The 27,655-nt window shown below is 46.5% G+C and overlaps 1 protein-coding gene across 6 annotated transcripts in view; it reads left to right on the top strand.

Annotated features, from left to right (window-relative positions):
- The window catches only part of LOC140207501 (uncharacterized), a 52,102-nt gene extending 29,540 nt beyond the window's left edge, over positions 1-22,562 (top strand). For 2 of the 6 annotated variants that reach the window (XM_072276064.1, XM_072276029.1), the window contains 6 exons: positions 5,601-5,707; positions 8,144-8,334; positions 11,783-11,957; positions 17,920-18,002; positions 20,371-20,425; positions 21,752-22,562. In XM_072276064.1, the coding sequence (XP_072132165.1) occupies positions 5,601-5,707; positions 8,144-8,334; positions 11,783-11,957; positions 17,920-18,002; positions 20,371-20,425; positions 21,752-21,857 (717 nt within the window). In that variant the 3' untranslated portion in view covers positions 21,858-22,562. The remainder of the gene's footprint in view (positions 1-5,600; positions 5,708-8,143; positions 8,335-11,782; positions 11,958-17,919; positions 18,003-20,370; positions 20,426-21,751) is intronic. The other 4 variants (XM_072276035.1, XM_072276056.1, XM_072276048.1 and 1 more) reach the window with 4 other exon arrangements.
- The last annotated feature ends 5,093 nt before the right edge of the window (positions 22,563-27,655 follow it).

The raw sequence follows: 27,655 nt of genomic DNA, 5'->3' as shown, positions 1-27,655 counted from the left end.
GAAAGTGACTACACAGGTCAAAAAGGTGGGTAAGAGGGCTTGTGGAATGCTTGCTTTCATTAGTCAAGGCACTGAGTTCAAAAGTCAAAAGGTTATGTTGCAACTCTATAAAACTTCAGTTAGGCCACATCTGAGATATTGTGTACGGTTCTGGTTGTCCTATTATAGAAGAGAGGTTGAGGCTTTGGAGAGAGTGCAGAAGAAGTTAACTGGGATGCTGCCTGATTTAGAGGGCATGTATTATCATGAGAGGCTGGGTAAACTTGGGTTATTTTCTCTGGAGAGACGGTGGCTGAGGGGAGATCTGATCGAGGTTTATCAGATTATGAGAGGCGTAAGTGGAGTAGACAGGCAATATCTGCTTCCCAGGGTTGATATATCTAATACCAGAGGTGCATTGAAGGTGAGAGGGGGTAGGTTCGAAGGGGGTGGAAGGGGTAAATTTTTTACTCAGAGAGTGGTAGATGTTTAGAATGCACTACCTGGTATGGCGGCAGAGGCAAATACATTAGATGCTTCTAAGAGACGTTTAGTCACATGGATGTAAGGAAGCTGGAAGGATATAGACATTGTGTAGGTCGGAGGGATTAATGGTTGGGGGGTTTTTGATTTGCACTTTAGCTGGTTCGCACAACATTGTGGACCGAAGGGCCTGTTCCTGTTCTTTGTTCTTCTAAACCTCTTGTACACCCTCTGCAAAGCTTCCACATCCTTAGGGTAATGGGGTGACCTGTACTGCACACAATACTCCAAGTACGGCTTAACTCAATTTTCATCAGGGCTTTCATCATCAAGTTTGTCATGATCAGCTGCATAGTGACTTCCTGAATTTTATACTCTGCCTCTACAGATGAAGGCATGTATGCAATACAGCTTCTCCAGGACATATCTTCTAATCTAGACAGCATCATGGTAAACCTACTCTGCACCCTCTCAAAGCCTATATATCCTCCCTACAGCAGAACTGGCGGAACTGCGCAGAATTTTGCAAGTGTGTGAGTGTGAGAGACAGGGAGGTAGATTGATAGATGCCTGCACACAGAGGATAGTAGATATAAGGAACCATCTTCCAGAGAAGGAGATTGTGCAGATGCTGAAAATCCAGAGCAACACACACAAAATGCCACAGGAACTCAGCAGGTCAGAAACGAATAAACAATCAATGTTTCAGGCCAAGGCTCTTGATCAGGGCTTGAAAGAAATCGGGATGAAGCCAGAACAAGAAGGTGCAAGGAGGGAAAGGAGTACAGGACTATATTCCAAGGTAGTGCTTGAGTTTTTCAGGTCAGTTCAAGAACCTCATGGAAGTGGGGAAGAGGCAATCATTGAACCTTGAGGTTAGACCTTCAGGTTCCTGTACTTTCTGCCTGATGGCAGCATCAAGAAAACGGCATGGTGCAGGTGGTGGGGGTCCCTGATGATGGATGTCACCTTTCTAAGACATCACTTCTTGTGGAAGTCCTCAATGGTAGGGAGAGATGTACCCAAGATGGAACTCACTGTGTCCTCTTATGTTCCTGTGCTTTAGAGTTCCTTCAGCAGGCCGTGAAACAACCAGTCAGAATGCTTTCCACTGTACCTCAGCAGAAGTTTTAAACACAAGATATTCTGCAGAGGCTGGAAATCTAGAGCGACGTACTCAAAACACTGGAGGAACTCAGCTGGTGAGGTGGCATCAATGGAGGGGAATGAGCAGTCAACGCTTCATCTCAAGACCCTTCATCAGGACTGTAAAGGAAGGGCGAAGAGGCCAGAGATGTTGAATCTCCTCAAACTTCTAAGAAAGTAGAGATGCTGGCGCCCCTTCTTCAGGATTACATCAATGTGCCAGGCCGAGAATAGATCTATAAGAGGTGACACACAGGAACTTGAAGCTGCTCACCCTCCCCTACAGAAGCCCTTACTATCTTTATGGTTCTTGCCAGATTAATCTCATATATCATCTTACTTAAATTTAATAATTCCTTGCTCCTGCTTCAACAGATTCTGAAATGCTCCTAAACCTCAGGCACTTGCTATTTTTGATAATGTTAAAAGCCTCTTGATTTAATCACTACTTTCTATCTCTCAGCATCACAGTCAGACTACTTTTCCTAATGGGATTTTGTACCTTGGAGAGATTATTTTCAGATTCATGAATTGTGAATTATTTCCATTGCCTATCCATATTGCTCTTTTTTATGTATTTTCCAAATGTCCACAGCCAACTTTTCCCTTAGACCTTGGCTGTTTCACAATTAATTTTTGTGGTACCTGCAACCCGGATTTAATTCCAGCCACTGCATGTAAGGAGTTTGCATGTTCTCCCTGTGACCGTGTGGGTTTCCTCCAGGTGCTCCGGTTTCTTCCCACAGTCCAAAGGTTGGTCATTGTAAACTGTCCTGTGATTAGGCTAGGATTAAATCGGAGGATTGATGGGCAGAAGGGCTGGAAGGGCCTATTCTATGCTGTATTTCAATAAATAGAAAAAAATTAAAAATAAATATATGCAATGTAAAGTTCTATCATAACTCCCTTCTACAATAAAACAAAATCGCAGACAGCCTTTTTATGGTCATAGCATTGTACAACATGGAAACAAGTTCATGCCAACCACCAACCAACCATTTACACCGATCCCCACTTTATATTCCCCACATCTCCATCAACTCCCCCCGATTCTACCCCTTACCCACATACCAGGGGAGAAATTTACAGAGGCCAGTTAACTGATCAACCTCGTATGTGGTTGGGTCATGAGAGGGAATGGGAACCCTGGGAAAACCGATGAGGGCACAGGGAGGATGTGCAAACTCTGTACACAGGTAAGCAATACCAGAGGTTGGGATCGAACATTTGTTCGTTGGTTCCTTAGTACATTGTACGCATTCCATTAATTTGTTGCCCATCTTATTAACAATTCTGACTCATCACTCTGTGTCCTTGCTACGAACGTAGCCACACAGCTCCCATGCCTTCTGCCAATAAACCGTGAATGGGACTTGCAGCATTCCAGATTAATAATGTCCAACAGGGTCTTTCAATCACAAGAAAAATAACTAAGGCGATCACCCGCTGTTAGAGTTCACATCGCCTTCATGCTCCGACTCCTCCGATGCCTCTCTGACACAGGCAGCAGCACGATTCACACAGAGTCCAGATTCTTCAGTTTCTCCACCAACTAGCAACTTGCTGATGGAGTAGACTTGCAGTACTTTAAATTCTGAACGTCCAGCTGGGTTTTGGATCATTAAAAAGAAAGTTTAAAAAAGACAATAGCACCTTTGATTGGCCCTGTAGAAACTGCTGCATCCAAGCACGCCACCATCTTATCAGAATCCTGGAAATCCCTTCCCCCACCACCTCCCTAATGCATGTGCTCAGGGCAGACCTGACGAAATCGAGAGATATTGGGGTGGAGCAGGAAATGGGACTGAATATCAGTAATGCAACATGGCAACAAGACCATTCAGCCCGACATGTCCATGCCAAACATGGTGCCCACCAAGTTAATCCCATTTGCCTGCATTTGGCTCATATCCCTCTAAACCTTTTTTAATGCATCAACTTATACAAATGCCTTTTGAATGTTGCTATTGTTCCTGCCACAACCATCTTCCATCTCATTGGAGATCATTCCATCTACGCACCATCCTCTGAGTGAAGTTGATCCTCGAGTCCCTTTTAAATCTTTCACCTTTCACCTATGCCCTCACAGTTTCTGGGGGAAAGAGTGTGTACAATCACATTATCTAATATAATGTATATTTATATATCATATCTAGATATAATGTATATCTATACATTATCTGTCCACCAGAGTAAGCAGGATCACCCAGTAGCCACACATTTTAATTCCACATCCCATTCCCATTCTGATATGTCTATCCACGGCCTCCTCTACTGTAAAGATGAAGCCACACTCAGGTTGGAGGAACAACACCTTATATTCCGTCTGGGTAGCCTCCAACCTGATGGCATTAAAATTGACTTCTCAAACTTCCGCTAATGCCCCACCTCTCCCTCGTACCCCATTATTTATTTATTTATACACACACATTGTTTTTCTCTCTCTCCTTTTTCTCCCTCTGTCCTCTCACTATACCCCTCGCCCATCCTCTGGACATTTTCCCCCCTTCCCCTTTTCTTTCTCCCTAGGCCTCCTGTCCCATGATCCTCTCATATCCCTTTTGCAAATCACCTGTCCAGCTCTTGGCTCCATCCCTCCCCCTCCTGTATTCTCCTATCATTTCGGATCTCCCCCTCCCCCTCCCACTTTCAAATCTGTTACTAACTCTTCCTTCAGTTAGTCCTGACGAACGGTCTTGGCCCGAAACGTGGACTGTACCTCTTCCTGGAGATGCTGCCCGGCCTGCTGCGTTCGCCAGCAACTTTGATGTGTGTTGCTTGAAATTCCAGCGTCTGCAAATTTCCTCGTGTTTGCATCTATACCCCTCCACAAGGTCACCCATTAATTTCCATGTCCCAGCCTGCCCAACTTCTCCCTGTTTGCATCTATACCCCTCCACAAGGTCACCCATTAATTTCCATGTCCCAGCCTGCCCAACTTCTCCCTGTTTGCATCTATACCCCTCCACAAGGTCACCCATTAATTTCCATGTCCCAGCCTGCCCAACTTCTCCCTGTTTGCATCTATACCCCTCCACAAGGTCACCCATTAATTTCCATGTCCCAGCCTGCCCAACTTTTCCCTGTAATTCAGGCCCTCAAGTCCTGACAGCATCTTCATAAATCTCTGCACCCTCGAACTGCCACAGTCCCTGAGGTGTGAGTGTAGAGAGAGTTCCAGCATTTGGACCCAATGACAGTGAAGGAGCGGTAAAATATTTCGACATTCGGATATTCTCATTATTACATCTGCTCTCTGGGAGCCAGCGAATAACCCCATTCAATCTTTTCTATTCTCACCACTTCTTAGCTCCACCCAAACTGATTCTCATTGCACTGTAGTTCTACCATCTCACATTCCAGCTATCAGTCACCCGCTGTGTGAAACATTTATCCCTCTTTAAAACTCCGTCCTCTCGTCCTCTCATCTTTATCCTCTTATTTTCCATACCCTTACCCTTAAAGATTCTGATTATCTACCCTGTCTGTGGCTGTCATAATTTTATATTTACATAAGAATGTAAGGAATTGGAGCAGGACTTGGCTATCTGACCTATCATGAATGCTAAGGATGCTGCATACACAGCACTCCTGATAAATATCTCTGATGGGTGGAAGGGATACCCCAATGATCCCCTCAGCAGCCCTTGCTTTCAGTCAACTTGCTTTCAGATGCTTTACAATACCTGTACTTGTCAGTAATGCAGATAGTTGGGACACTCCCAAAGGTGCTCCAGTAAAAATTGGTTAAAATGAGGGTGGGGACCCTCACTAGCCCCAGTCTCCTAATAAAGTGGAAATGCCATACAGGATTTCTTGACTAAAAAGATGGTGTTGAGGGATCAGGTGAGATCATCCATTATGTGCACTCCCGGAAATTTCCCGATTATGTTCTCTCAAAGCAGTAATGTTATAACTTTAGTGTTGTACGTTTTTTTTAGTATTTCTGATTTTTCTGATCTGACTTCCTTCTAACGATCTGCTCCTCACAGAAGTATTTACCTGGAAATTTCCTGCGAACCAACCCATTGAGCGGCCCAGTCCCTGTGACGCATGGATGTAGAAAAGGGCAGGAGTGTCATCGAAAACAAGTTCTTCAGTAAGTGGGAGAGGTTTTACCTGTAACTGGGCGAAGCTGCCTTCCACAGGAATGTAGGAAATTGGGATTAGCCGGGCGGGAAGCTTTTAAAAACTAACGGAAGGCAACTAATAAAGCAATAAGGAGAGGTTTAAGGTGAAAAGGGAGAGATTTAATAAGAACCTGGGGGACAACAATTTGAACCAGAGGGTGGTCAGTAAATGGAACGAGCTACCAGAGGAAATGGTTGAGGCAGGTACAATTGAAAGCCTAACAATTAAGAAGCACTTGGATAGGAATGTGGAGGGGCTGGGGCCGGGCTGAGCAGGACATGCATCAAATAGGTGGGCAGCATGGCTGGTGTGGATTGGTTGGGCCGAAGGGCCTGTACTGGTGCTGTCTATGACTCTATATCACACCTCTCCATCTCCATATTGCTCACCTTTGTCTCTATATCTCCAAATCCCTCATACTTAACTCATATTCTTCAGGCACACATCTTCCTCCTGCCTCAGGTATCCCAACATCCCAAGTTTGCACCCAGATCTTTTCTCCATCCCCCTTCCCCACACCAATAAGTAAGAACCCAGCAACATTCCTCTATATTTTAAAAAACATAGAGACCAGGAATCCTATCTAAACAAATTGTCACTGGTCACTCACTGCAGCCTCTAATTCCCTCCTTTTCCCAACACCCTTGATCCTCAGTATTAAGTATATCTCTGTCTTCTCAGAATGCGTTTATTAATCAATTTATTTGTTTAGAAATACTGCAGGTTAACAGGCTCTTCCAGCCCAATGAGCCCGCACCACCCAATTACACCCATGTGACCAATTAACCTACTAACCCATATGCCTTTGGAAACTGGAACACCCGGAGGTTCAAAGTAAATTTGTTATCAAAGTACATATATGTCACCATATAAAACCCTGAGATTCTTTTTCATCCAAGAATCATAATAGAATCAATGAAAGACCGCACCCAACAAGGCAGATAAATGATCGACAAACTGCAAATACAAAAGAAATATAATAATAATAAATACATAAGCAATAAGTATTGAGAAAATGAAATGAAGAGTCCTTAAGAATGAGTCCATAAGTTGTGGGAACAGTTTATGATGGGGGTGAGTGAAGTTATCTCGTCTGGTTCAAGAGCCTGATGCCTGAGGGCTAATAACTGTTCCTGAACCTGGTGACCTCGATGATGAATGCTGCTTTCCTGTGACAGCACTCCACGTAGATGTGCTCAATGGTGGGAAGGACTTTACCAGTGAGGAACTGGGTCATATCCATTACTTTTTTTAGGTCATGGTGAAAACGTACAAACTCCTTACAGGCAGCGGCAGAATTGAACCCAGGTTCCTATGCCTTGTCTCATCTGTTTTCTGTCTGAGAGAATTTCGTGCACTCACCCTCCACGTCTCCAATCCAAATGGCATCTGAGGTCAGGTCAAGTCGAGTTCATTGACATGTGCATGAACACAGTCAGGTGTGGGTACAATGAAACACTTGCCTACAGCAGCATCGCAAGCCAGGTACAGGACATTAATTAAAGAAGACAGTGAATGTGCAAAACAATACAGCACAAAGAAAAACACAGACGAGTGCATGGCAGTGCATGAGGTGGTTCATAGTGCTGAGAGAGGGTTAGAGTTGTGCAGGTCAGTTCAAGAACCTGATGGTTGAAGGGAAGTAGCTGTTCTTGAACCCGGTGATGTGGGACTTGAAGTTTCTGTACCTCCTGCCCGAATGTCATAGCAGGAAGATGGCACAACGTAGATTGTGGGATCCCTTCGTATCCTCGGACAGTGGTTTCAAAGTCTCCAACTCCTCCCCTCTGTTAACTTGGCTTGTGTTCGAATTTGAAGTGATCTCACTGGAGTGTAGGAGAATGATAGACTTATGCAAAATTATGAGGGGTATAGTTAGGGGAAATGCAAGCTGGCTTTTTCCACTGAGGTTCGGTGAAACTAGAACTAGAGGAGATAGGTTAGGAGTGAAAGGTGAAATATTTAAGGGGAGCCTGAGGGGGTACTGAGGGTGGTGCGAGTGTAGAACGAGCTGCCAGCTGATGTGGTAGACACAGCTTCAGATTTCATATCACCGGTATATGTCATGAGATTTGTTGTTCTGCGGCAGCAGTGCATTACAATACATAGTAATAAAAATATGAATTACAATAAGAAGTATATACAAAAAATACATTAAATAAATAGTGGAAAAAAAAGGAAACGATACCGAGGAATTGTTCACAAGTTCATTGCCCATTCAGAAATCTGATGGCAGATGGGAAGAAGCTGTTCCTGAAACGTTGAGTGTGTGCCTTTGTTTACAATATTTAAGAGAAGTTTTGATGAGAGGGATATGGAAGCGGGTCTAATGCAGGTCAATGGGATTGGGTAGAACAGTTCAACATGGACTAGATGGGCTGAAGGGCCTGTTTTTATGCTGTAGCCTCTATGACTCGATGACCTGTCGCTCTGCGGTTGCACCCAGCAGGCCTGAGGAGGATCAAAGAGCTGTGAACCGGGTTGGCTCTCTGGAGAAGGAGGGAGAGATGAAAAATGGTTTCCAAGTACCCACCCTGGCAGATCCCAGTTCTCCCACAGCGGTAATTGCGCAGGCTCTCAGCTACAAACCTACAGGTACTGGGAAGACCAGATGAAGTTATTTCTTTTCTTGCTGGATGAAATAAAGTCACCTATAGATCGGATTTTTGAAACTCCCCTTCTTTTCCATGACACAGTTCTAGGTCAAGATTATTTATACTTTACTGTCGCCAAACAATTGATACTAGAACGTACAATCATCACAGCGATGTTTGATTCTGCGCTTCCTGCTCCCTGGATTACAAATCAATAGTAAATATTAAAAATTTAAATTATAAATCATGAATAGAAAATAGAAAAATGGAAAGTAAGGTCATGCAAAAAAAACGAGAGGCAGGTCCGGATATTTGGAGGGTACGGCCCAGAATCAAATGCAGGTTAATTTTGCTTTATCGCATGTACATCGAAACATACAGTGAAATGCGTAATTTGTATTAATGATCCACACAATTTAAGTGTATTCTGAGGTCAGCCTACAAGTATCGTCACACATTCTGACACCAACATAGCAAGCCATGCCACAGTGCTCAGCAGAACACAACAACACAGAGCACCACTAGCAACAACAGAACAACAAATCACGCCCCTTTCCTCCCCGTACCCCTACCCACCAACGCACTTACACAAGAAGGAATAAATGGATCATTTTTGGGAGCTAAGCATCGAAAGGTGGGGTACTGCAGGATTTAATATTTGCCTCAACTGTTCAATGAACTGGAGGGAAATAACCACAATATTGCCAAGTTTTCTAATGAGTTCTCAGGTCTGACCCGCTCACGTCGGCCCCTTCTCTCGAGCCTTTTACACTTCCCGCCTTCAGTAAAACTTTATAGTGATGAGGAGAGGAAGTGGGACAAAGAGGTGATGTACCATATCTGCCAAAGGGAAAGCACAGTTTAAAACTGCCCAGACAAAATGCTGGAGGAACTCAGCAGGTCATATCTACGGAGAGGAATAAACAGTTGATGTCTCGGCCCAAAATGTCAACAGTTTATTCCTCTCCATAGATGCTGCCTGGCCTGCTGAGTTCCTCCGGCATTTTGTGAGTGTTACTCTGAATCTCTTGTGTTTTAAACTGGCAAGTTCATTGGAGGATTCATCAATAGCAACAGAAACGTGTACCAGCTACAGTGCGTGTTTCTGTTGCTATTCACCTTGTTGCCTGGGCCTTGTTAAGTGAACCGTGCCTCAGTTATTCCAGAGCATCATCTCTCCCACAGGTGTCCAACATGAACTACTCAGCAGATGCTGTCCTCATTTCACAACTCTTCTGTCCGCCTTCTCACTCACTGGGAACTCCCATTCACTTACAGACCAGAGAACCTCGTTTACAGAAAGAGAATCAGATTTATTATTGCTAAAATACGTTAGGATACTTGTTATTTTGTGGCAGCAATATAGTGCAAGCATAAAAATTACTATGTTACAAAAAATAAATAGTGCAAAAGAGGACTATTGTGGTGGTGTTCACGAACCGTTTAGAATTTTGATGGTGCAGTGGAAGAAGTTGATGTTTCAGGTCAAAATGTTCAGTGCGTGTCTTCAAGCTTCTGTATCTCCTAACCAATGAGAAGAGGGCATGTTCTGGGTGGTCAGGGCCTGTGATGATGGATGCTGCTATCTGAAGATGCCCCCGATGGTGGGGAGGGCTGTGCCCATAATGAAACTGGCTGAGTCTGAAACCCTCTGCAACCTCTTGCACATTGGATCCTCTGTACCAGGCTGCAATACAACCAGTCAATGCCCTCCATCAAACATCAGTAAGAATTTTTTCGTGACCTACTAATTCTCCTCAAACTCCTGGTGAACCTTCTTCATGATTGCATCAATGTGTTAGGCCCGTCCACACGCAGGAACTTGAAACTGGTCCCCTCGATGAGGACTGGTGAGTGATCTCCCGACTTCCCCTTCCTGAAGTCCACAGTCAATTCCTTGGTATTGCTCCCCAAGTCTGTGTACTCAGCTCACTGCTGACAAATGACTGTGTCGCAGGATCCAGCTCAAACCGTGTCATCAAGGTTGCAGAATGCACAACACTGGTTGGCCTTATCAAGAATGATGACGAAACAAAGTATAGAGGGGAAGTGGAGCAGTTGGTGGATAGCTGTGAGAGGAACAACCTAAGCCTGAGTGTGGAGAAGACAAAGGAAATCATAGTGGCCTTCAGGAAAGTGCAGACAAACCATCCCCACCTACAAATATGTGGCTCCTCTGTAGAGAGAGTTAAGTGCACCAAATTCCTGATGGATGATCTCACCTGGTCCCTTAATATCACCCCCAGAACAAGAGGGCACAGTAGTGCCTCCACTTCCTAAGAAGATTGAGGCAAGCAAGACTCCCAGCCCCCCATCTTAACTGACAAGACAGCATCCTGACAAGTTGCATCTCCATCTGGTATGGGAGCAGTCGTGCGTGGACTAGAAGTCACTACAAAGGGCCGTGAGACCAGCTGAGAGGATCATATGGGTCTCCCTACCATCCATTGTGGACATCTATCAGGAGCACTGCACAAGCAGGGACCTTAGTATTATTAAGGACCCCACACATCCATCCAGCATCCTCTTTGACTTTCTACCATCAGGCAGGAGACTCTGATGCATAAAAACATGAACAGTCAGGATAAGAAACAATTTCTTCCCCCAGGCTATTCAGCTTCTGAACTCCCGGCTACATTGTATTCGAAGTGTCACGAGATAATCTGTTCTGTACCTTACAATATTTAATATTAAGACACTTCAGTTTGTTATTTAGGTGTGATTCATCTGTAGATTTTATCCTTGCCTGCATAAGTTATTGTACGTTACGTGTACTACTGTGCTTTACACCCTGGTTTAAAGAAACGTCGTCTCATTTCTGTATACGTTATATGGTTATACATGTTATATACATGTATGTAGTTAAATGAGAATAAACTTGACTTGACCTGACTTGAAAATGTGGGGCTATTAAAACAAAAACATAGCGTCTTAAAAGTTTGTTCTCCAAAGCAGTTAATCTTATCAACCATTCTAATTAGACCCCCATCCATTACGTCAGTCACTGTGCTGTAAACACTTTAAACCACCATTTATAATGTTGTTTACATTGTAAGTACATCTTGTTATTTATGCATTTATTCCATATCTGTATTTCTAGTTCTTCATCATTATTAAATGTAGTTTTTAGTTGTATGTCACACTAGCACACCACAGCAAATTCCTAATGCATGTAAATGTATGTGGTGAATAAACCTCATCCTTGACGCTTGAACTCAGTAGGTCAGGCAGCATCTACGGAGGAAAATAAATAGTCAACATTGCGGGCTCATAATGTTGACCGTTTCTTTCCCTCCACAGATGCTACCTGTTCTGCTGAGATCCCCCAGCATCGTGTCTTTCCACATATTGATTTCAAGATGGAGACATACACCTAAACAATGTTTGTTCACCGTGCCCTTGTTGGAACTGGGACCTACTCATCTTTGTCCCAATCTCTTTCCACTCAGAAGCAGTGGGGAGGGAGAACGGAGTGGCGAGCGGAGAGAATGGCAGGAGTTTGCAGGTGAAGGGACCGAGGACAGAGACAGAGACAGAGATGGAAAAGCTTGAGATTGAGACAGAGGCCGAGAGGCTTCATCGAGTGGGTGGTGCTCGTGGGCACACTCCAACTCAGGCCAACAGGTAGAGATCATCTGCAGCAACTTCTGATTCAGTTCAACCGTTATTTCCCAGGTGACACATGCTTCCAGGGATTTTTCTTGATTCTGAGAAGGGAGACAATTGTCATTGGATCATGGAGGTATACAGTATTGAAACAGGGCACTCAATACATGTCCAACACCCAAATACACTGAACCCATTGTCAGGGTCAGACTGGGGCAGCTGAGGTTACGGGCTCAGATAGGGGTCATCATGGAGTAACATGGTATAGAATCAGGCCCCTCAGCCCACCCAGTCCCTGCTGAACATGAACCACCTATTTATACTGATACCCATTTTACTCTCCCCCAATCCTCACCAATTCACCCCAGATTCTAACCCTCACCCACACACCAGGAGGTTATTTACAGCGGCTGACCTCGCACATTGTTGGACTGCAGGAGGGAACTGGAAGTCACATGGAGAGCATGCAGCTCCACAGAGAGAGAGTGAGTTATCTGTATTGACCTTAGATCACTTGAACTGTGAGGCCGTGGGGAGGGCAGTTGCCTGATGGAGGCAGAGACTGGGTTCAGCCTCTAGTGTGTTTGTATCTTCAGCTGAGAGCGTCAGATGCGAGCCTACCGAGAACAGAACAAAGCTCAGGTTAATTATGATGCTCTCCCCCCTCCACTTCTAATCCAGCCTTCCGAGCAGAGCCAACAGAATCTCCCTTGCCCTAGTCCGTTTTTCCTTGCCGTGTCAGACGAGATCTTCATCTGCAGAAACCCCAAACTTCACCTCCTGCACAGGAACGAATGACTGGGGCATCCTGAGGGCAGAATGCTGTAAAGTGTTGTGGTCGCACCACTCGCCTGGTTTTTCTTGGGGTTAGTTCCGTGTCATGGTTCATTTGCTCTGTCCGGCTGTTAGACTGCGGGTGAAACCCAAAGGAAAGACTCGCTGTTGCCCAGTCAGGGTACAGAGTGCCCAACAAAAATATGACACGAATTGAGGACCATGATCCGACACAATGTCCACCAGAAATCCATGGATTCTGAAGACCTGGTCCAGGACAAATTTGGCTATCTCCACCGTAATGGTAGTTTGTCCAAGGTAATGAATTTGCAGGCCTTAGAAAAATGATCTGCAATTACCATGACAGTCTTTCCCTCGGAAGGTGGAAGACCTGTGACAAAGTCCATGGAGATGTACGCCATAGGTAGAGGGTGAAGGAGCTTCTGAGGTTGGGTATGGGGCTCCTTGTTCCGGGCACACACCTCGCATGCCTGCATATATTGTCGAACCTCCAGGCCACCAGTATCTTCTCTTAATGAACTCCAAGGGTCCTGGCAGTCTCTGGGTGAGCAGTCATTCTTGATGCATTCCCACTGAAGTACCCAAGATCTGACAGAACTTGAGACAAACAGAGGACCATCCTTATGAATCTCCCCTTATGCCTGGGGCTTGCGGACATATGCATCATTTCCTTAATGAATTGGCGCTAACATCTTAGCTTGGGGCAAAATGGTGGTAGGCTGCTCCTCTCTTTTGTGTTCTTCGGAATGACGAGACAAGGCATTCTGTTTCTGATTCTTTGACCCCAGTCGATAGGTCAGGACAAAATTGTAGTAGTTAAAGAAAAGAGACCATCTGGCCTGCCTGGAATTCAGTCTTTTGGCCTCCTGAATATGAGCCAGATTCTTCTGGTCTGTCCGTACAATAAAACGGTTCTTGGCACCCTCAAGCCAGTAACACCATTCCTGCAACTTGATCGCGAGTAGCTAATTGTCCAAAGGTGTCTGTTGAGACAACACTGCACCCACTCCAACATCTGAGGCATCCACTTCCATGATGAAGGGAAGGTCCGAGTTAGGTGAAAACAAAATGGGAAGTGACGTAAACCACTGTTTGAGCTCTGCGAAAGCAGCCTCCACTTTGGTAGTCCAAATAAAAGGGTCCCTGGATCTCTTCGTTAGCGCTGTCAGTGGACCTGCCACTGAACTGAAGTTTCTGATGAACTTCCGATAAAAGTTGGCAAATCGCTGGAATTGTTAGACTTATTGGTTGTGTCAATCTCTGACTGCGCCATCTTGAGATTGCCATTAGCGATGATAAAACCCAAAAGTGAAATGGTACTTACGTGAAATTCGGATTTCTTCAGCTTGACATTAAGTCTATGATCTAGAAGCCTCTTTTTAAGATATCTTCGATATGAGTGACAAACTCCTCCATGGACTTTGAGAAGGTTAGGATATGATCCAAGTAGACGATGGAGAGCATCCCAGAGCACGTTGTTTATAAAGGCCTGGAAATCTACTGGCACATTTGTGAGGCTGATGGGCACGACCAGGTACTCAAAGTGCCCTGTCGTTGTGTTGAATGCAATCTTCCACTCGTCACCCTCCTTTATGCCAACCAGATTGTACATATTCCGCAAGTCTAACTTCGAGAATACTCTTGCCCCCTTGGAAAATCTCGAAGGCAGTGTTCACGGATGGAAGGGTGTAATGATTTTTGGCCGTAATGGAATTCAGCAGGAAGAAGGCTTGTGAGGTGGAGGGCCAAATGAATCTCATGGCAAGAGCCTCCAGCCCCGCGAGCACATATAATTGACCCCGTTGAGGACAAGTACCAGGCAGTAGATCTATACCACCAGTGATGCAGTGCTAGCCGGAGCGCGTTCAGCACATCTTTGAGAAAAAAAGCCGAAATAAACAAGCTAATTAATTAGGTGCATCCTAGGGTGATTTGAGTATTTCAGAAACTGCTGATCTCCTGGAATTTTTACACACAACAGACTCTGGAGTTTACAAAGAATGGTGCCGAAAACAAAAAAACATCCAGTGAGTGGATTTAACAAGATGTTTTCGCTCACAGAACAGCCACTTCTTCAAAGAAAGGGGCTTCCCTTCTTCCACCATCAATGCTGCCCTCAACCATATCTCTTCCATTTCAAACTCATCAGCCTTGACCCCATCCTCCTGCCATCCCACCAAAGATTAGGTTCCTCTTGTCCTCGCCTACCATCTCCAATGGGATCCAACCACCAAGCACATCTTTCCCTCCCCCCATGCTTTCCGTAGGGATTGCTCCCTACATGACTCACTTGTCTATTCGTCCCTCCCCATTGATCTCCCTCCTGGCACTTATCCTTACAAGTGGAACAAGTGCTACACCTACTCCTACACCTCCTGCCTCATTACCATTCAGGGCCCAAACTGTACTTCCAGGTGAGGCGACACTTCACCTGTGAGTCTGTTCGGGTCATCTGCTATATCTGGTACTCCTGGTGTGGCCTCCTGTTTATCGGTGAGACCTGATTTAGATTGGGAGACTGCTTCACCGAGCACCTATGCTCCGTCCGCCAGGAAAAGCGGGATTTCCTGGAGGCCACCCGTTTTAATTCCACTTTCCATTCCTATTTTGACATGTCAGTTCATGATGTTACCTATTGTCGTGATGAGGCCACACTCAGGTTGGAGGAGCAACACCTTGTATTCCATCTGGGTAGTCTCCAACCTGATGACATGAACAGAGATTTCTTGAACTTCTGGTAATTGCCCCACCCCCTTCACCATTCCCCATTCCCTTTTCCCCCTCTCACCTCATCTCCTTCCCTGCCCATCACCTCTCTCTGGTGATACTCTCCCTTTTTTTTGTTCCATCAGGTTCCTCTCCTGTCAGATTTTCCGTAGATGCTGCTTGGCCTGCTGAGTTCCTCCAGTATTTTGTGTGTGTTGCTTGGCCAATAATTTCTTTCACTTTGCCCCTCTCCCTTTTTGAAGAGTGGAGTGACATTTGCAATTTTACGTTCCTCCAGAATCCTGCCAGAATCAGTTACTTCCTGAAAGATCATTACAACTGCCTCCACAATCTCTTCAGACACCTCTTTAGGAAAAAGCTGAGAACACAATTATTTATGGAGACGGTGACAAATATGATGGATGATCTGAGAGCAGTGGGTATTGTCTTTGCAAGGATAGGACAATGCATGCTGTCTACCTGAGGATAGAGCAGTGGATATTGTTTATGTGAGGGTAGGGCAGTTGGATGTTCTTTATGTGATGACAGCACAATGCATGTTAGTAATGTGGGGGTAGAGCAGTGGAGGTTGTTTATGTGGGGGTAGAGCAGTGGATGTTGTTTATGTGGGGGTAGAACAGTGGATGTTGTTTATGTGGGGGTGGAACAGTGGAGGTTGTTTATGTGGGGGTAGAACAGTGTCGTCTGAGTGAGGGTAGAGCAGTGGATGTTGTTTATGTGGGGGTAGAGCAGTGGATGTTGTTTATGTGGGGGTGGAACAGTGGAGGTTGTTTATGTGGGGGTAGAACAGTGTCGTCTGAGTGAGGGTAGAGCAGTGGATGTTGTTTATGTGGGGGTAGAGCAGTGGAGGTTGTTTATGTGGGGGTAGAACAGTGGATGTTGTTTATGTGGGGGTAGAGCAGTGTTGTCTGAGTGAGGGTAGAGCAGTGGATGTTGTTTATGTGGGGGTAGAGCAGTGGATGTTGTTTATGTGGGGGTGGAACAGTGGATGTTGTTTATGTGGGGGTAGAGCAGTGGAGGTTGTTTATGTGGGGGTAGAGCAGTGTTGTCTGAGTGAGGGTAGAGCAGTGGATGTTGTTTATGTGGGGGTGGAACAGTGGATGTTGTTTATGTGGGGGTAGAGCAGTGGAGGTTGTTTATGTGGGGGTAGAACAGTGGATGTTGTTTATGTGGGGGTAGAGCAGTGGATGTTGTTTATGTGGGGGTAGAGCAGTGGAGGTTGTTTATGTGGGGGTAGAACAGTGGATGTTGTTTATGTGGGGGTAGAGCAGTGTTGTCTGAGTGAGGGTAGAGCAGTGGATGTTGTTTATGTGGGGGTGGAACAGTGGATGTTGTTTATGTGGGGGTGGAACAGTGGAGGTTGTTTATGTGGGGGTAGAACAGTGGATGTTGTTTATGTGGGGGTAGAACAGTGTCGTCTGAGTGAGGGTAGAGCAGTGGATATTGTTTATGTGGGGGTAGAACAGTGGATGTTGTTTATGTGGGGGTAGAACAGTGGATGTTGTTTATGTGGGGGTAGAGCAGTGTTGTCTGAGTGAGGGTAGAGCAGTGGATGTTGTTTATGTGGGGGTGGAACAGTGGATGTTGTTTATGTGGGGGTAGAGCAGTGGAGGTTGTTTATGTGGGGGTAGAACAGTGGATGTTGTTTATGTGGGGGTAGAACAGTGTCGTCTGAGTGAGGGTAGAGCAGTGGATATTGTTTATGTGGGGGTAGAACAGTGGATGTTGTTTATGTGGGGGTAGAGCAGTGTCGTCTGAGTGAGGGTAGAGCAGTGGATATTGTTTATGTGGGGGTAGAACAGTGGATGTTGTTTATGTGGGGGTAGAACAGTGTCGTCTGAGTGAGGGTAGAGCAGTGGATATTGTCCGCATGGCCTTTGATAAGGCACGTGATTACGTCTCTCATGTCATGTTGATCCAGAAGTTAAGATGCATGGAGATGCACTAACTTCTTAGATAAGTTCAAAACTGGCTTGCCCATAGATGATAGAGGGTGGTGGTGGAGCTGTATTCTTCTACCTGTAGGTCTGTAACCAATGGTGATCCACAGGAATCAGTGTGTACCTCTGCTGTGTGTGATACACCGAAATGACCAGAAAGACGATGTCGATGGGCTGGTGAGCAGGTTTTGTGGATAGTGAGGAAGGTTTTTCAAAAGATTTAGCAGGAATTTGGAGATATGCAGATACAGTTTAATCCTAACCAGTGTGAGGTGTTGCGCTTTGGGAGATTTTGCAGGGCCTGTTTGTATCCCATTCTTTACCAGTCCTGAGGAAAATTCTCATTCTGAATCATCAACTGTTTATGTGCTTCCTGATCTGCTGCGTCCCTCCAACATTTTGTGTGAGCTGCTGCTGCAGTTATCTAGTCTGTTCAGCAGGTGTTGGCCACAGGTGGGGGTGGGGGAGGCAGATCTAAAGATTAAAAGGCTTCTGATATCTGCCTGTGTTATCCTCAGAAACCTAAACAACACGTATCTGCAACCGGACCCCACGTACGTGAACAGCCCAGAGCTCAGGACGCTGGAGGCGGCAGAGAAGAGTGAGTAGCGGATAAACACTGGGCCGTCACTGTTGTGGTGACTGACACAATGAGTGGTGTTGTGGCTGGGCTGTGTCCCCCCGCCCCCCCCAGAGTGCTGGCTGGGCTCCCCGGCTACATGAGAGGAAACATTTCATTCGGGTTGTCACTCTTCAGATGATTCAGGTGAAGTTTTCAATCACAGAATGACTGGTCGGAAGCTGCTTCTGTTGGTCAGGGGAGGATGGAGTCATAGAGCCATGGAGCTTTGCAACACAGAAGCTGGCCCTTCAGGCCATTCAATCCTTGCCACACTAGTATTCTGCCTAGTCTCATCAACCTGTACCTGGGTGATAGCCCTCCATACCCCTCCCAATACATACTTGTTCAAACTTCTCTTAAACGTTGAAATCAAACCCACTTCCACCACTTCTGCTAGCAGTTTGTTCTACCGAGTGAAGAAGCTCCCCCTCATGTTGCCCTTAAACATTTCACCTATCACCCTTAACCCATGACCTCTAGTTCCAGTCTCACCCAACCTCTGGAAAAAGCCTGCTTGCATTCGGCCCATCTATATTTCTATCAAATGTTCCCTCATTCTCCTGCGCTCCAGTGAATAAATTATGAACTTATTCAACATTTCCCAATAACTCAGTTCCTCAAGTCTCAACAAGATCCTTGTCAATTTTCTCTGCATTCTTTAATCTTATTCATATCTTTCTTGTAAGCAGGCGACCAGAAATGCACACAATACTCCAAATTAGGACTTGCTGATGTCTTAACAACTTCATTGTAACATCCCAACTCCAGTACTGAGTACTTTGCATACAGAGGTTTTGAGTCGTACAGTCTTGGAGACAGGTTCATCAGCCCAGAGTCAAGGGAAGCTTTCAGTGACAGAATGGCTGGTATCTGCTTCTGTTAGACAGGGAGTTCAAGGGGAGGGGTGGAGTCAGAGAGTCACAGAGACACACAGCACTGGAACAGTCTGTTCAACCTGTCAAGGCTGTAAGAACCATCAACCACCCATTTACAGCCATCCCCATTTCATTCTCCGCTTATTCCCATCAGAGGCAACCCTCAAATTCCAGTGCTCACCCAGCACTGGAGGCAATTAACCCACTGGCCCTGCAAGTCATTGGGTTGCGGGAAAGAACCAGAGCACTTGGGGAACTGCACACAGTCACAGGGAGAACAGGGAAACCACACTCACACTCACACACACAGACACTCACACTCACACTCACACACACAGACACAGACACACGCACTCACATTCACACACACACACACTCACACACTCACACACACACTCACACACTCTCATAGACACACACACACACACACACACACTCATAGACACACACACACCCGCACACGCACACGCACACAGACACACATACACACACACTCACTCCCTCCCTTACAGAGACAGACACACACACACACACACACACACACACACACACACACACACAGAGCATTGGATAGGAGGTGGAGATCGAATCTGGTTCTCTGGAACAGACCCTTCAGCCCAACTCATTCATGCTAACCAAAGTGACTGCCTGAGCCACTGCCATTTGCCTACTTTTGACCCATATTCCACTGAACTTTTCCTGTCCACGTACTTGGCCAAGATCTCCAAGAGGACCACAACCTTGCCATACGGTTTGGAGGCTTGTGCGCCTCAGTGATCCCGAGAGCTAAGTTGGCTGGAGTCAGGGCCTTGTGCTTTGGCTCTTGGTAGGGTCACCCATGCCAAACAGGTCAAAGGGTAGAGGCCAGACTGAGAGTGTTTCACCGGTCCTCCAGGTTCAGGGGTGCAGCTCAGACTGGTCAAAAAACAATTGTTACAGAAATAGCAATGAAGAATCCCGTACAGAGAGAGATGCTGGGCCTTCATCGCTGTCCTAAACGCCAGCAGCAAAACCTGTCCAAATGCCTCTTTAACATTGTAATTGTGCCCACCTCTACCACTTCCTCTGGCATCATGTTCCATGTACTCACCACCCTCTTCCGGGAAAAACTTTCATCAGATTCCCTTTCAATCTCTCGTTAAACATACGTCTTCTAGTTCTTAAATCCGCAACCCTGGGGAAAAGGCTGTGACCATCCACCTTATCTATGCCCCAGTGGGTATTTTGAACTAGTTCTCAGCCTCTTGCATTACAGGGAAAAAGTCCCCAACCTATCCAGCCTCTGCAGTTCCAGCTACATTCTTCAGGATCTCTCCTGCTCCTTCTGGTCACTGCGCACAGTATTCCAAGTGAAACCAACACCTGAAACAACAATGCCTGCGAGATGTTATGGGCATTGTTGAAGGAGGAATAAAATTGCAGCCACTGTCCATTTCTGACCATCACACTCTACCTGTTGTGTTCTGATGCAGGTGATCATTTCTACGAGACCTTACGGGCGAGGCAGACATTGGCTGCAGAGGAGGGGTAGGTGTGAAATCTGCTTGGTCCCGTGGGACTTGTTACTGCTTTGTTATGGGTCTGGGGCAGATCCATTTCCTGAATGTTACACGGAGCTCACTCTGTGTTTAATCCCTGCCCCGGGAGTGTGTGATGGGACAGTGTAGAGGGAGCTTCACTCTGTGTCTGACCCCGGGAGTGTGTGATGTGACTGTGTGGAGGGAATTTCACTCTGTGTCTGACCCCGGGAGTGTGTGATGTGACTGTGTGGATGGAGCTTCACTCTGTGTCTGACCCCGGGAGTGAGTGATGGGACGGTGTAGAGGGAGCTTCACTCTGTGTCTGACCCCGGGAGTGTGTGATGTGACTGTGTGGAGGGAATTTCACTCTGTGTCTGACCCCGGGAGTGTGTGATGTGACTGTGTGGAGGGAGCTTCACTCTGTGTCTGACCCCGGGAGTGAGTGATGGGACGGTGTAGAGGGAGCTTCACTCTGTGTCTGACCCCGGGAGTGTGTGATGGGACAGTGTAGAGGGAGCTTCACTCTGTATCTGACCCCAGGAGTGTGTGATGGGACGGTGTAGAGGGAGCTTCACTCTGTGTCTGACCCCGGGAGTGTGTGATGGAACAGCGTAGAGGGAGCTTCACTCTGTGTCTGACCCCGGGAGTGTGTGATGGGACAGAGTAGAGGGAGTTTCACTCTGTGTCTGACCCCGGGAGTGTGTGATGGGACAGAGTAGAGGGAGTTTCACTCTGTGTCTGACCCCGGGAGTGTGTGATGGGACAGTGTAGAGGGAGTTTCACTCTGTGTCTGACCCCGGGAGTGTGTGATGGGACAGTGTAGAGGGAGTTTCACTCTGTGTCTGACCCTGGGAGTGTGTGATGGAACAGTGTAGAGGGAGTTTCACTCTGTGTCTGACCCCTGGAGTGTGTGATGGGACCGTGGAAGGAGTTTCACTCTGTGTCTGACCCTGGGAGTGTGTGATGGGACGGTGTAGAGGGAGTTTCACTCTGTGTCTGACCCCGGGAGTGTGTGATGGGACAGTGTAGAGGGAATTTCACTCTGTGTCTGACCCTGGGGGTGTGTGATGGGACTGTGGAGGGAGTTTCACTCTGTGTCTGACCCTGGGAGTGTGTGATGGGACGGTGTAGAGGGAGTTTCACTCTGTGTCTGACCCCGGGAGTGTGTGATGGGACTGTGGAGGGAGTTTCACTCTGTGTCTGACCCCGGGTGTGTGTGATGGGACAGTGGGTGAAAGATCCTTCTTCTGTCCCTTTGCTCCATCTGCTGAGCTTTCTCATCGTACAATAGGGAACTTGGGCCTGGAGTCACACACCCTTCCTTGCATTTCAGTGTGGCATCAATACCTCAGGAGTCTGGGAATTCTGCCGATGGAATGGAGCAGGAACATCTGAAATATAGGAGGAGATGGGAATCAAAGATGTGCAACCTCATGTGAGATGCTGTCCTCCTGGTCAATGGGAGCACTCTCTGTGGACACATTTTCCCAATGTGGAACATTGCTAGCAGACTGGATCCTCTGTTGAAGAGTCTCAACATTCTGTCATGCCGTTGGGTTGAGATACCTGTTCTCCTGCCCTCCCACTGTTCCAGCTCCAGCCACTCACTCAGACCCTGGCTGACCAGTCTGACCCCTACATCGTCTTCTCTGGTCAGTCGGTACTAACCCCTGATCTGTACTGGGGCTAGTCAGTGACCCTTAACCCTGTCCTTTGGCATCAGTCAGTTATTCCTGACCATGCCCTCTGGGGTCAGTCAGTGACCCCTGACCCTGACCTCTGGCTTGAGGGTCAGAGTTAAAAGCTGTGAACTGGCTTCCCTCAGGCCTCTCCCACCAGACTGTGGCAGTGTTTCTCCCCCACTGTGTAGGGGCTAAAACCAGGTCACACCCTTCAGTGACCATGGGTCCTGGGGGAGTGATACTCCCTTCCGGGACATGGTGGGGTGTGGACAGAGAAACAATGGAGGCTGAAAGCAGCCGAGACATCTTTGATGCTGGGCCAGGTTGGTCTCCTGTCCATGTTCTTGGTTCAGACTGAGGAAGGGGTGTGCTGGGAATGCTCACTACACTTTTCCAACCTTATCCTGCATTAATCTTTTATAATTTTTGTAAGTTGTGACTAACTTTGTTGTTTTAAAAAAATCAGAAGAATTTTATTTTTATAAACCTGCTAATCTGCAACCTATTTTACATGACTCTTCAGTTTTTGTTTGTGAATGCTGGTTGTCCTGTCAGCCCCAGTTGTTTGGATTTCTGTTTTGCATTCGAAATGTGTCGTACTTTATTGTGTGCACCCTCCCTGCAGAGGAAGAAGCCATTCAGCCCATTGTGTCTGTGTCAGCCCCTTGAAGAAGTTCCCTGCTCGAGCTCTTGCCACATCCCAATCATTTCCAAGTATCCTAGATTCACCAGTCACTTACTGGCTCCTGCCCCACCCCTCTGTCTCTCCACATTGGCTAACTCCCTTCACTATCAGGTTTTCAACCCAAAACATCGACAATTACTCACCTTCACAGATGTGGCTTCACCTGCTGAGTTCTTCCAGCAATTTGCTTTTATTTTTGCTCTGGGTTCCAACACCTGCAGTCTGCTGTGTTTCCATTTAGAGAGTCACAGAGTCACACAGTATGGAAAGAGACCCTACAGCCCACCCCATCCATGCTGACCAAGATTTCCATCTAAGCTTGTCCCAGTTGCCTGCATTTGACCCATATCCATCCAAACCTCTCCTATCCATGTACCTGTCCAAGTGTCTTTTAAATATTGTTAATGTACTTGCCTCAATCCCTTCCCCTAGCTCCTCGTTCCATATACTGACCACCCCTGGGTGAAAAAGATTACCCTCAGGTTCCTATTAAACCTCCCCTCTCTCACTTCAAATGTCTCCTCTGGTTCATGACTTCCCAATCCTGGAAAAAAAAGACTGTGCATTCTACCTATGCCCTTCATAATTTTACACACCTCAGTCTCCTAGTCTCCAGTGAAAGAAGTCCAAACCTACTCAACCTCTCTCCATACCGCAGTCCTAGCAACAACCTGATAAATCTCCTCTACACCCTTTCCCATTTTCTTAAATATTCCACCCTTTTTAGAAACATAGAAAACCTACAGAAACCAGTCTTCCATCCATGGACTCACTTTACACCGCACGCTGTCAGAGCAGTGCTGCCAGGATAATCAAGGACACGACCCACCCAGCCAACAGACTCCCTCCGGGAGAAGGCTCAGGAGCTTGAAGACTCGTACGGCCAGATTTGGGAACAGCTTCTTTCCAACTGTGATAAGACTGCTGAACGGATCCTGACCCGGATCTGGGCCGTACCCTCCAAATATCCGGACCTGCCTCTCGGTTTTTTAGCACTACCTTACTTTCCCTTTTCTATTTTCTATTTATGATTTATAATTTAAATTTTTAATATTTACTATTGATTTGTACTCCAGGGAGCACAAAGAGCAGAATCAAATATCGTAGATGATTGTACACTCTAGTATCAATTGTTTGGCGACAATAAAGTATATAAAGTAAAGTACAGCACAATACAGGCCCTTCGGCCCACAACGCTGTGCCGAACATGTCCTTACATTAGAAATTGCCCAGGGTTACCCATAGCCCTCTGTTTTTCTAAGCTCCATGTACCTATCCAGGAGTCTCTTAAAAGACCCTATCGTTTCCACCTCCACCACCGTCACCGCCAGCCCATTCCACACACACACACCACTCTCTGCGTAAAAAACCTACTTCCAAGCACCTTAAAACTGTGCCCTCTCATGCTAGCCATTTCAGCCCTGGGAAAAAGCCTCTGACTATCCACACGGTTAATGCCTCTCATCATCTTATATACCTCTATCAGGTCACCTCTCATCCTCTGTCGCTCCAAGGAGAAAAGGCCGAGTTCACCCAATCTTTCCTCATAAGGTTTGCTCTCCAATCCAGGCAACATCCTTGTAAATCTCCTCTACACCCTTTCTATGGTTTTCACATCCTTCCTGTAGTGAGGCGACCAGAACTGAGCACAGTACTCCAAGTGGGGTCTGACCAGGGTCCTATATAGCTGCAACATTACCTCTCGGCTCCTAAACTCAATCCCCCGATTGATGAAGGCTAATGCACCGTATGCCTTCTTAACCACAGAGTCAACCTGCACAGCAGCTTTGAGTGTCCTATGGACTCGGACCCCAAGATCCCTCTGATCCTCTACACTACCAAGAGTCTTACCATTAACACTATATTCTGCCCTCATATTTAACCTACCAAAATGAACCACCTCACATTTATCCGGGTTGAACTCCATCTGCCACTTCTCAATCCAGTTTTGCATCCTATCATTGTCCTGCTGTAACCTCTGACAGCCCTCCACAACACCTCCAACCTTTGTGTCATCAGCAAATTTACTAACCCATCCCTCCACTTCCTCATTCAGGTCATTTATAAAAATCACAAAGACTAGAGGTCCTTGAACAGATCCCTGAGGCACACCACTGGTCACCAACCTCCATGCAGCATATGACCCATCTACAACTGCTTTTTGCCTTCTGTGGGCAAGCCAATTCTGGATCACATTTTTATTCAACTGTTTTGGGATCTGGGCATTGCTGGCCAGCATTCATTACCCATCCCTCAGCGCCAGCATTTATTACCCATCCCTCAGTGCCAGCATTTATTACCCATCCCTAACTGCCAGCATCTATTACCTATCCCTAATTACCCTATGAGAGGGTGAAATTGAACTGCCATCTTGAAGCCTTGCAGTCAGTGTATCAAAGATGATTTTGCAAAGAGAGTTCAAGCATTTAGATCCAATTACAGTGAAGGAATGGCTGATTATATTTGCAGGCCTGGATGGCAGAGGGTGGTGTTCCCCTGTGCCAACTGCCTTTGTCAGGAGAGGTGGTGGGTTTGGCAGGTGCTGTCGCAGCAGCCCGGGCGAGTATCTACAGACTCCGTCTCTCTTCCACATGGCACATGGTAGCTGCTCTGTGCATCATCTACAAAACATACGGCAGTTTCTCACCCAGGGTACTCCAGCCCAGGAAGGAGCTCAGACTGACAGGGGTCATTGCTTTAACTGTGAATGAGTGTCGCAGAGCTGGTGGCTCTGTGATGGAGATCATAAAACTGTAGTAGGACGGAATGAGACCAGCTGTTTCAGGGGCCTAAGGGAAATGGGAGGTCTTCGATTGCTGTCGGTGAGTGTGGCAGTGATAGAAACAAAACATCCTAACTCGCAAGGCAAGTAGTGTGATCACACTGAAGAAGTTTGCAGAATTCAGAGTCCGATTCTTTATCAGTGTCTTATATGACATGACATCCTGATGAGGGTCTTGGCCCGAAACGTCAACTGTTTATTCCCCACTCACAGATGCTGCTTGACTTGCTGAGTTCCTCCAGCACTTTGCTCAAGATTTCCAGCATGTGCAGAATCTCTCATGTTTGTGTTGTGAAATTTGTTGTTCTGCAGGAGCAGAACAGTGCAAAGACAAAATTACTATGTTACTGCATAATAAATGGTGCAAAAAAGAGGAATAGCAAGGTAGTTTTCATGGACTGTTGGAAAATCTGGAGGCAGAGGCATGTCTTCAGGCTCTTGTACCTCCTCCCTGATGGTTGTAATGAGAAGAGGGCACATCCCGAATGATGAGGTCCTTAATGGCTTCTCAGCCATTCTACTCATTCTGGCCACATTGAGGTTCTCCAGAAACTGCGGGAAACACTCAGCAGGTCAGGCAATGTACAGCACAGAGGCAGGCCCTTCGGCCCATCATGTCCATGCTGACCCCCCAGTACTCATCTCGTTCCGTTCCCCTGCACTCGGTCTGTGTCCTCCTCTGCCTTCATGATTTAGGTGCTTGTCCAGATATGTCTTCAATGGAAATCAAAGTAGAGTTTATTGTCACATGCACAGGTACGTATACACACAGGTGCAACGGAAAACTTACTGCAACAGCACCAGGTAAGCAGCAAGAAAAACAAACTACAGGTAAATTATGTAAACTATTTTAGAATTAGAACAAAAAGAAACAGTCTACTGAAATGCAAAGTAGTTGTAGTGTTGCTTTACTGAGACAGTGATTAGGGTTGTGAGGGTCGGTTCAAGAACCGAATGGTTGAAGGGAAGTAGCTGTTCCTCAACCTGGTGGCGTGGGACTTCAGGTTCCTGTACCTTCTGCCTGATGGGTGCTACAGAAGATGGCCTGGTCCAGATAGTGGCAATCATCTGATAATGGATGTAGCCTCCTTGATGCAGAGCCTCCTGTAGATACCACTGATGGTGCGGAGGGACGTGTCCCATCCTCTGTTCTCTGTAGTTCCTTGTGTGTTTACACATTTGCATTGTTTTGAGTCTCTATCCCTTCAGGCAGTGTATTCCAGGCAGCAACCAACCCTCACCCTGCCCATCCAACCAAAAATACTTCTTCCAGTCCCCTCAACATACCTCCCCTTAAACCTACCTCCTGTGCACCCTCTTCACATATCAGAACAATGGCTGTTCATCAGCACAAAAATGGCAAGTAGGCAAACCTGTTTCAACTTGCAGAGAAGGGGTGGGGTGAGGAAGAGGGAATGTGTGTGACAGGGTGGAGATCAGGGTTATCAGTGGGTGAAAACAAACAACAGGCACTGTTAACACGAGGGAATCTGCAGATGCTGGAAATTCAAGCAATGCACACAAAATGCTGGTGGAACGCAGCAGGTCGGGCAGCATCTATAGGAAGAAATACAGTCGACTTTTCGCGCAAACATGACTGTACTTCTTCCTATAGATGCTGCCTGGCCTGCTGCATTCCACCAGCATTTTGTGTGCGTAACAGGCATTGTTAACTGCAAAGGGGAATAGTGAAGTGGAACAGGCAGCATCTGTGGAGAAAATCTCCCCCCATCAGGTCCGCAGCACCAGGGAAACAGGTGCTGACCCAGATACCCCACGAACGTAGTGAGAGGTTCTGGCATGCTCTGCGAATGGCAGGATCATCCAGACTACTGGATGTTATTCAGATGTTAAAACACCAGATACATTTTATAACCACAAGAGATTCCTCCAACATTTTGTGAGTGTTACAGCCCCCAAACATAGTACATTTTAATTCACCTTCCTTAGATGTTTCGGGAATTCATAATAAATTTTCCAAAGGACTGGGTAAAGCTCTTTAGGACATGGGGACTTCATGGAGGGACCAAGCTGTCAGTGGAGGCCAGGTCATTGGGTGTATTTAAGGCAGAGATTGATAGTTGATTG

This window comes from Mobula birostris, chromosome 2 (genome assembly GCF_030028105.1).
Source record: "Mobula birostris isolate sMobBir1 chromosome 2, sMobBir1.hap1, whole genome shotgun sequence".
In the NCBI taxonomy this organism is placed as follows: Eukaryota; Metazoa; Chordata; class Chondrichthyes; order Myliobatiformes; family Myliobatidae; genus Mobula; species Mobula birostris.
The sequence above is the reverse complement of the archived record's forward strand: the minus strand, read 5'-3'. Positions and strand labels throughout refer to the sequence as shown.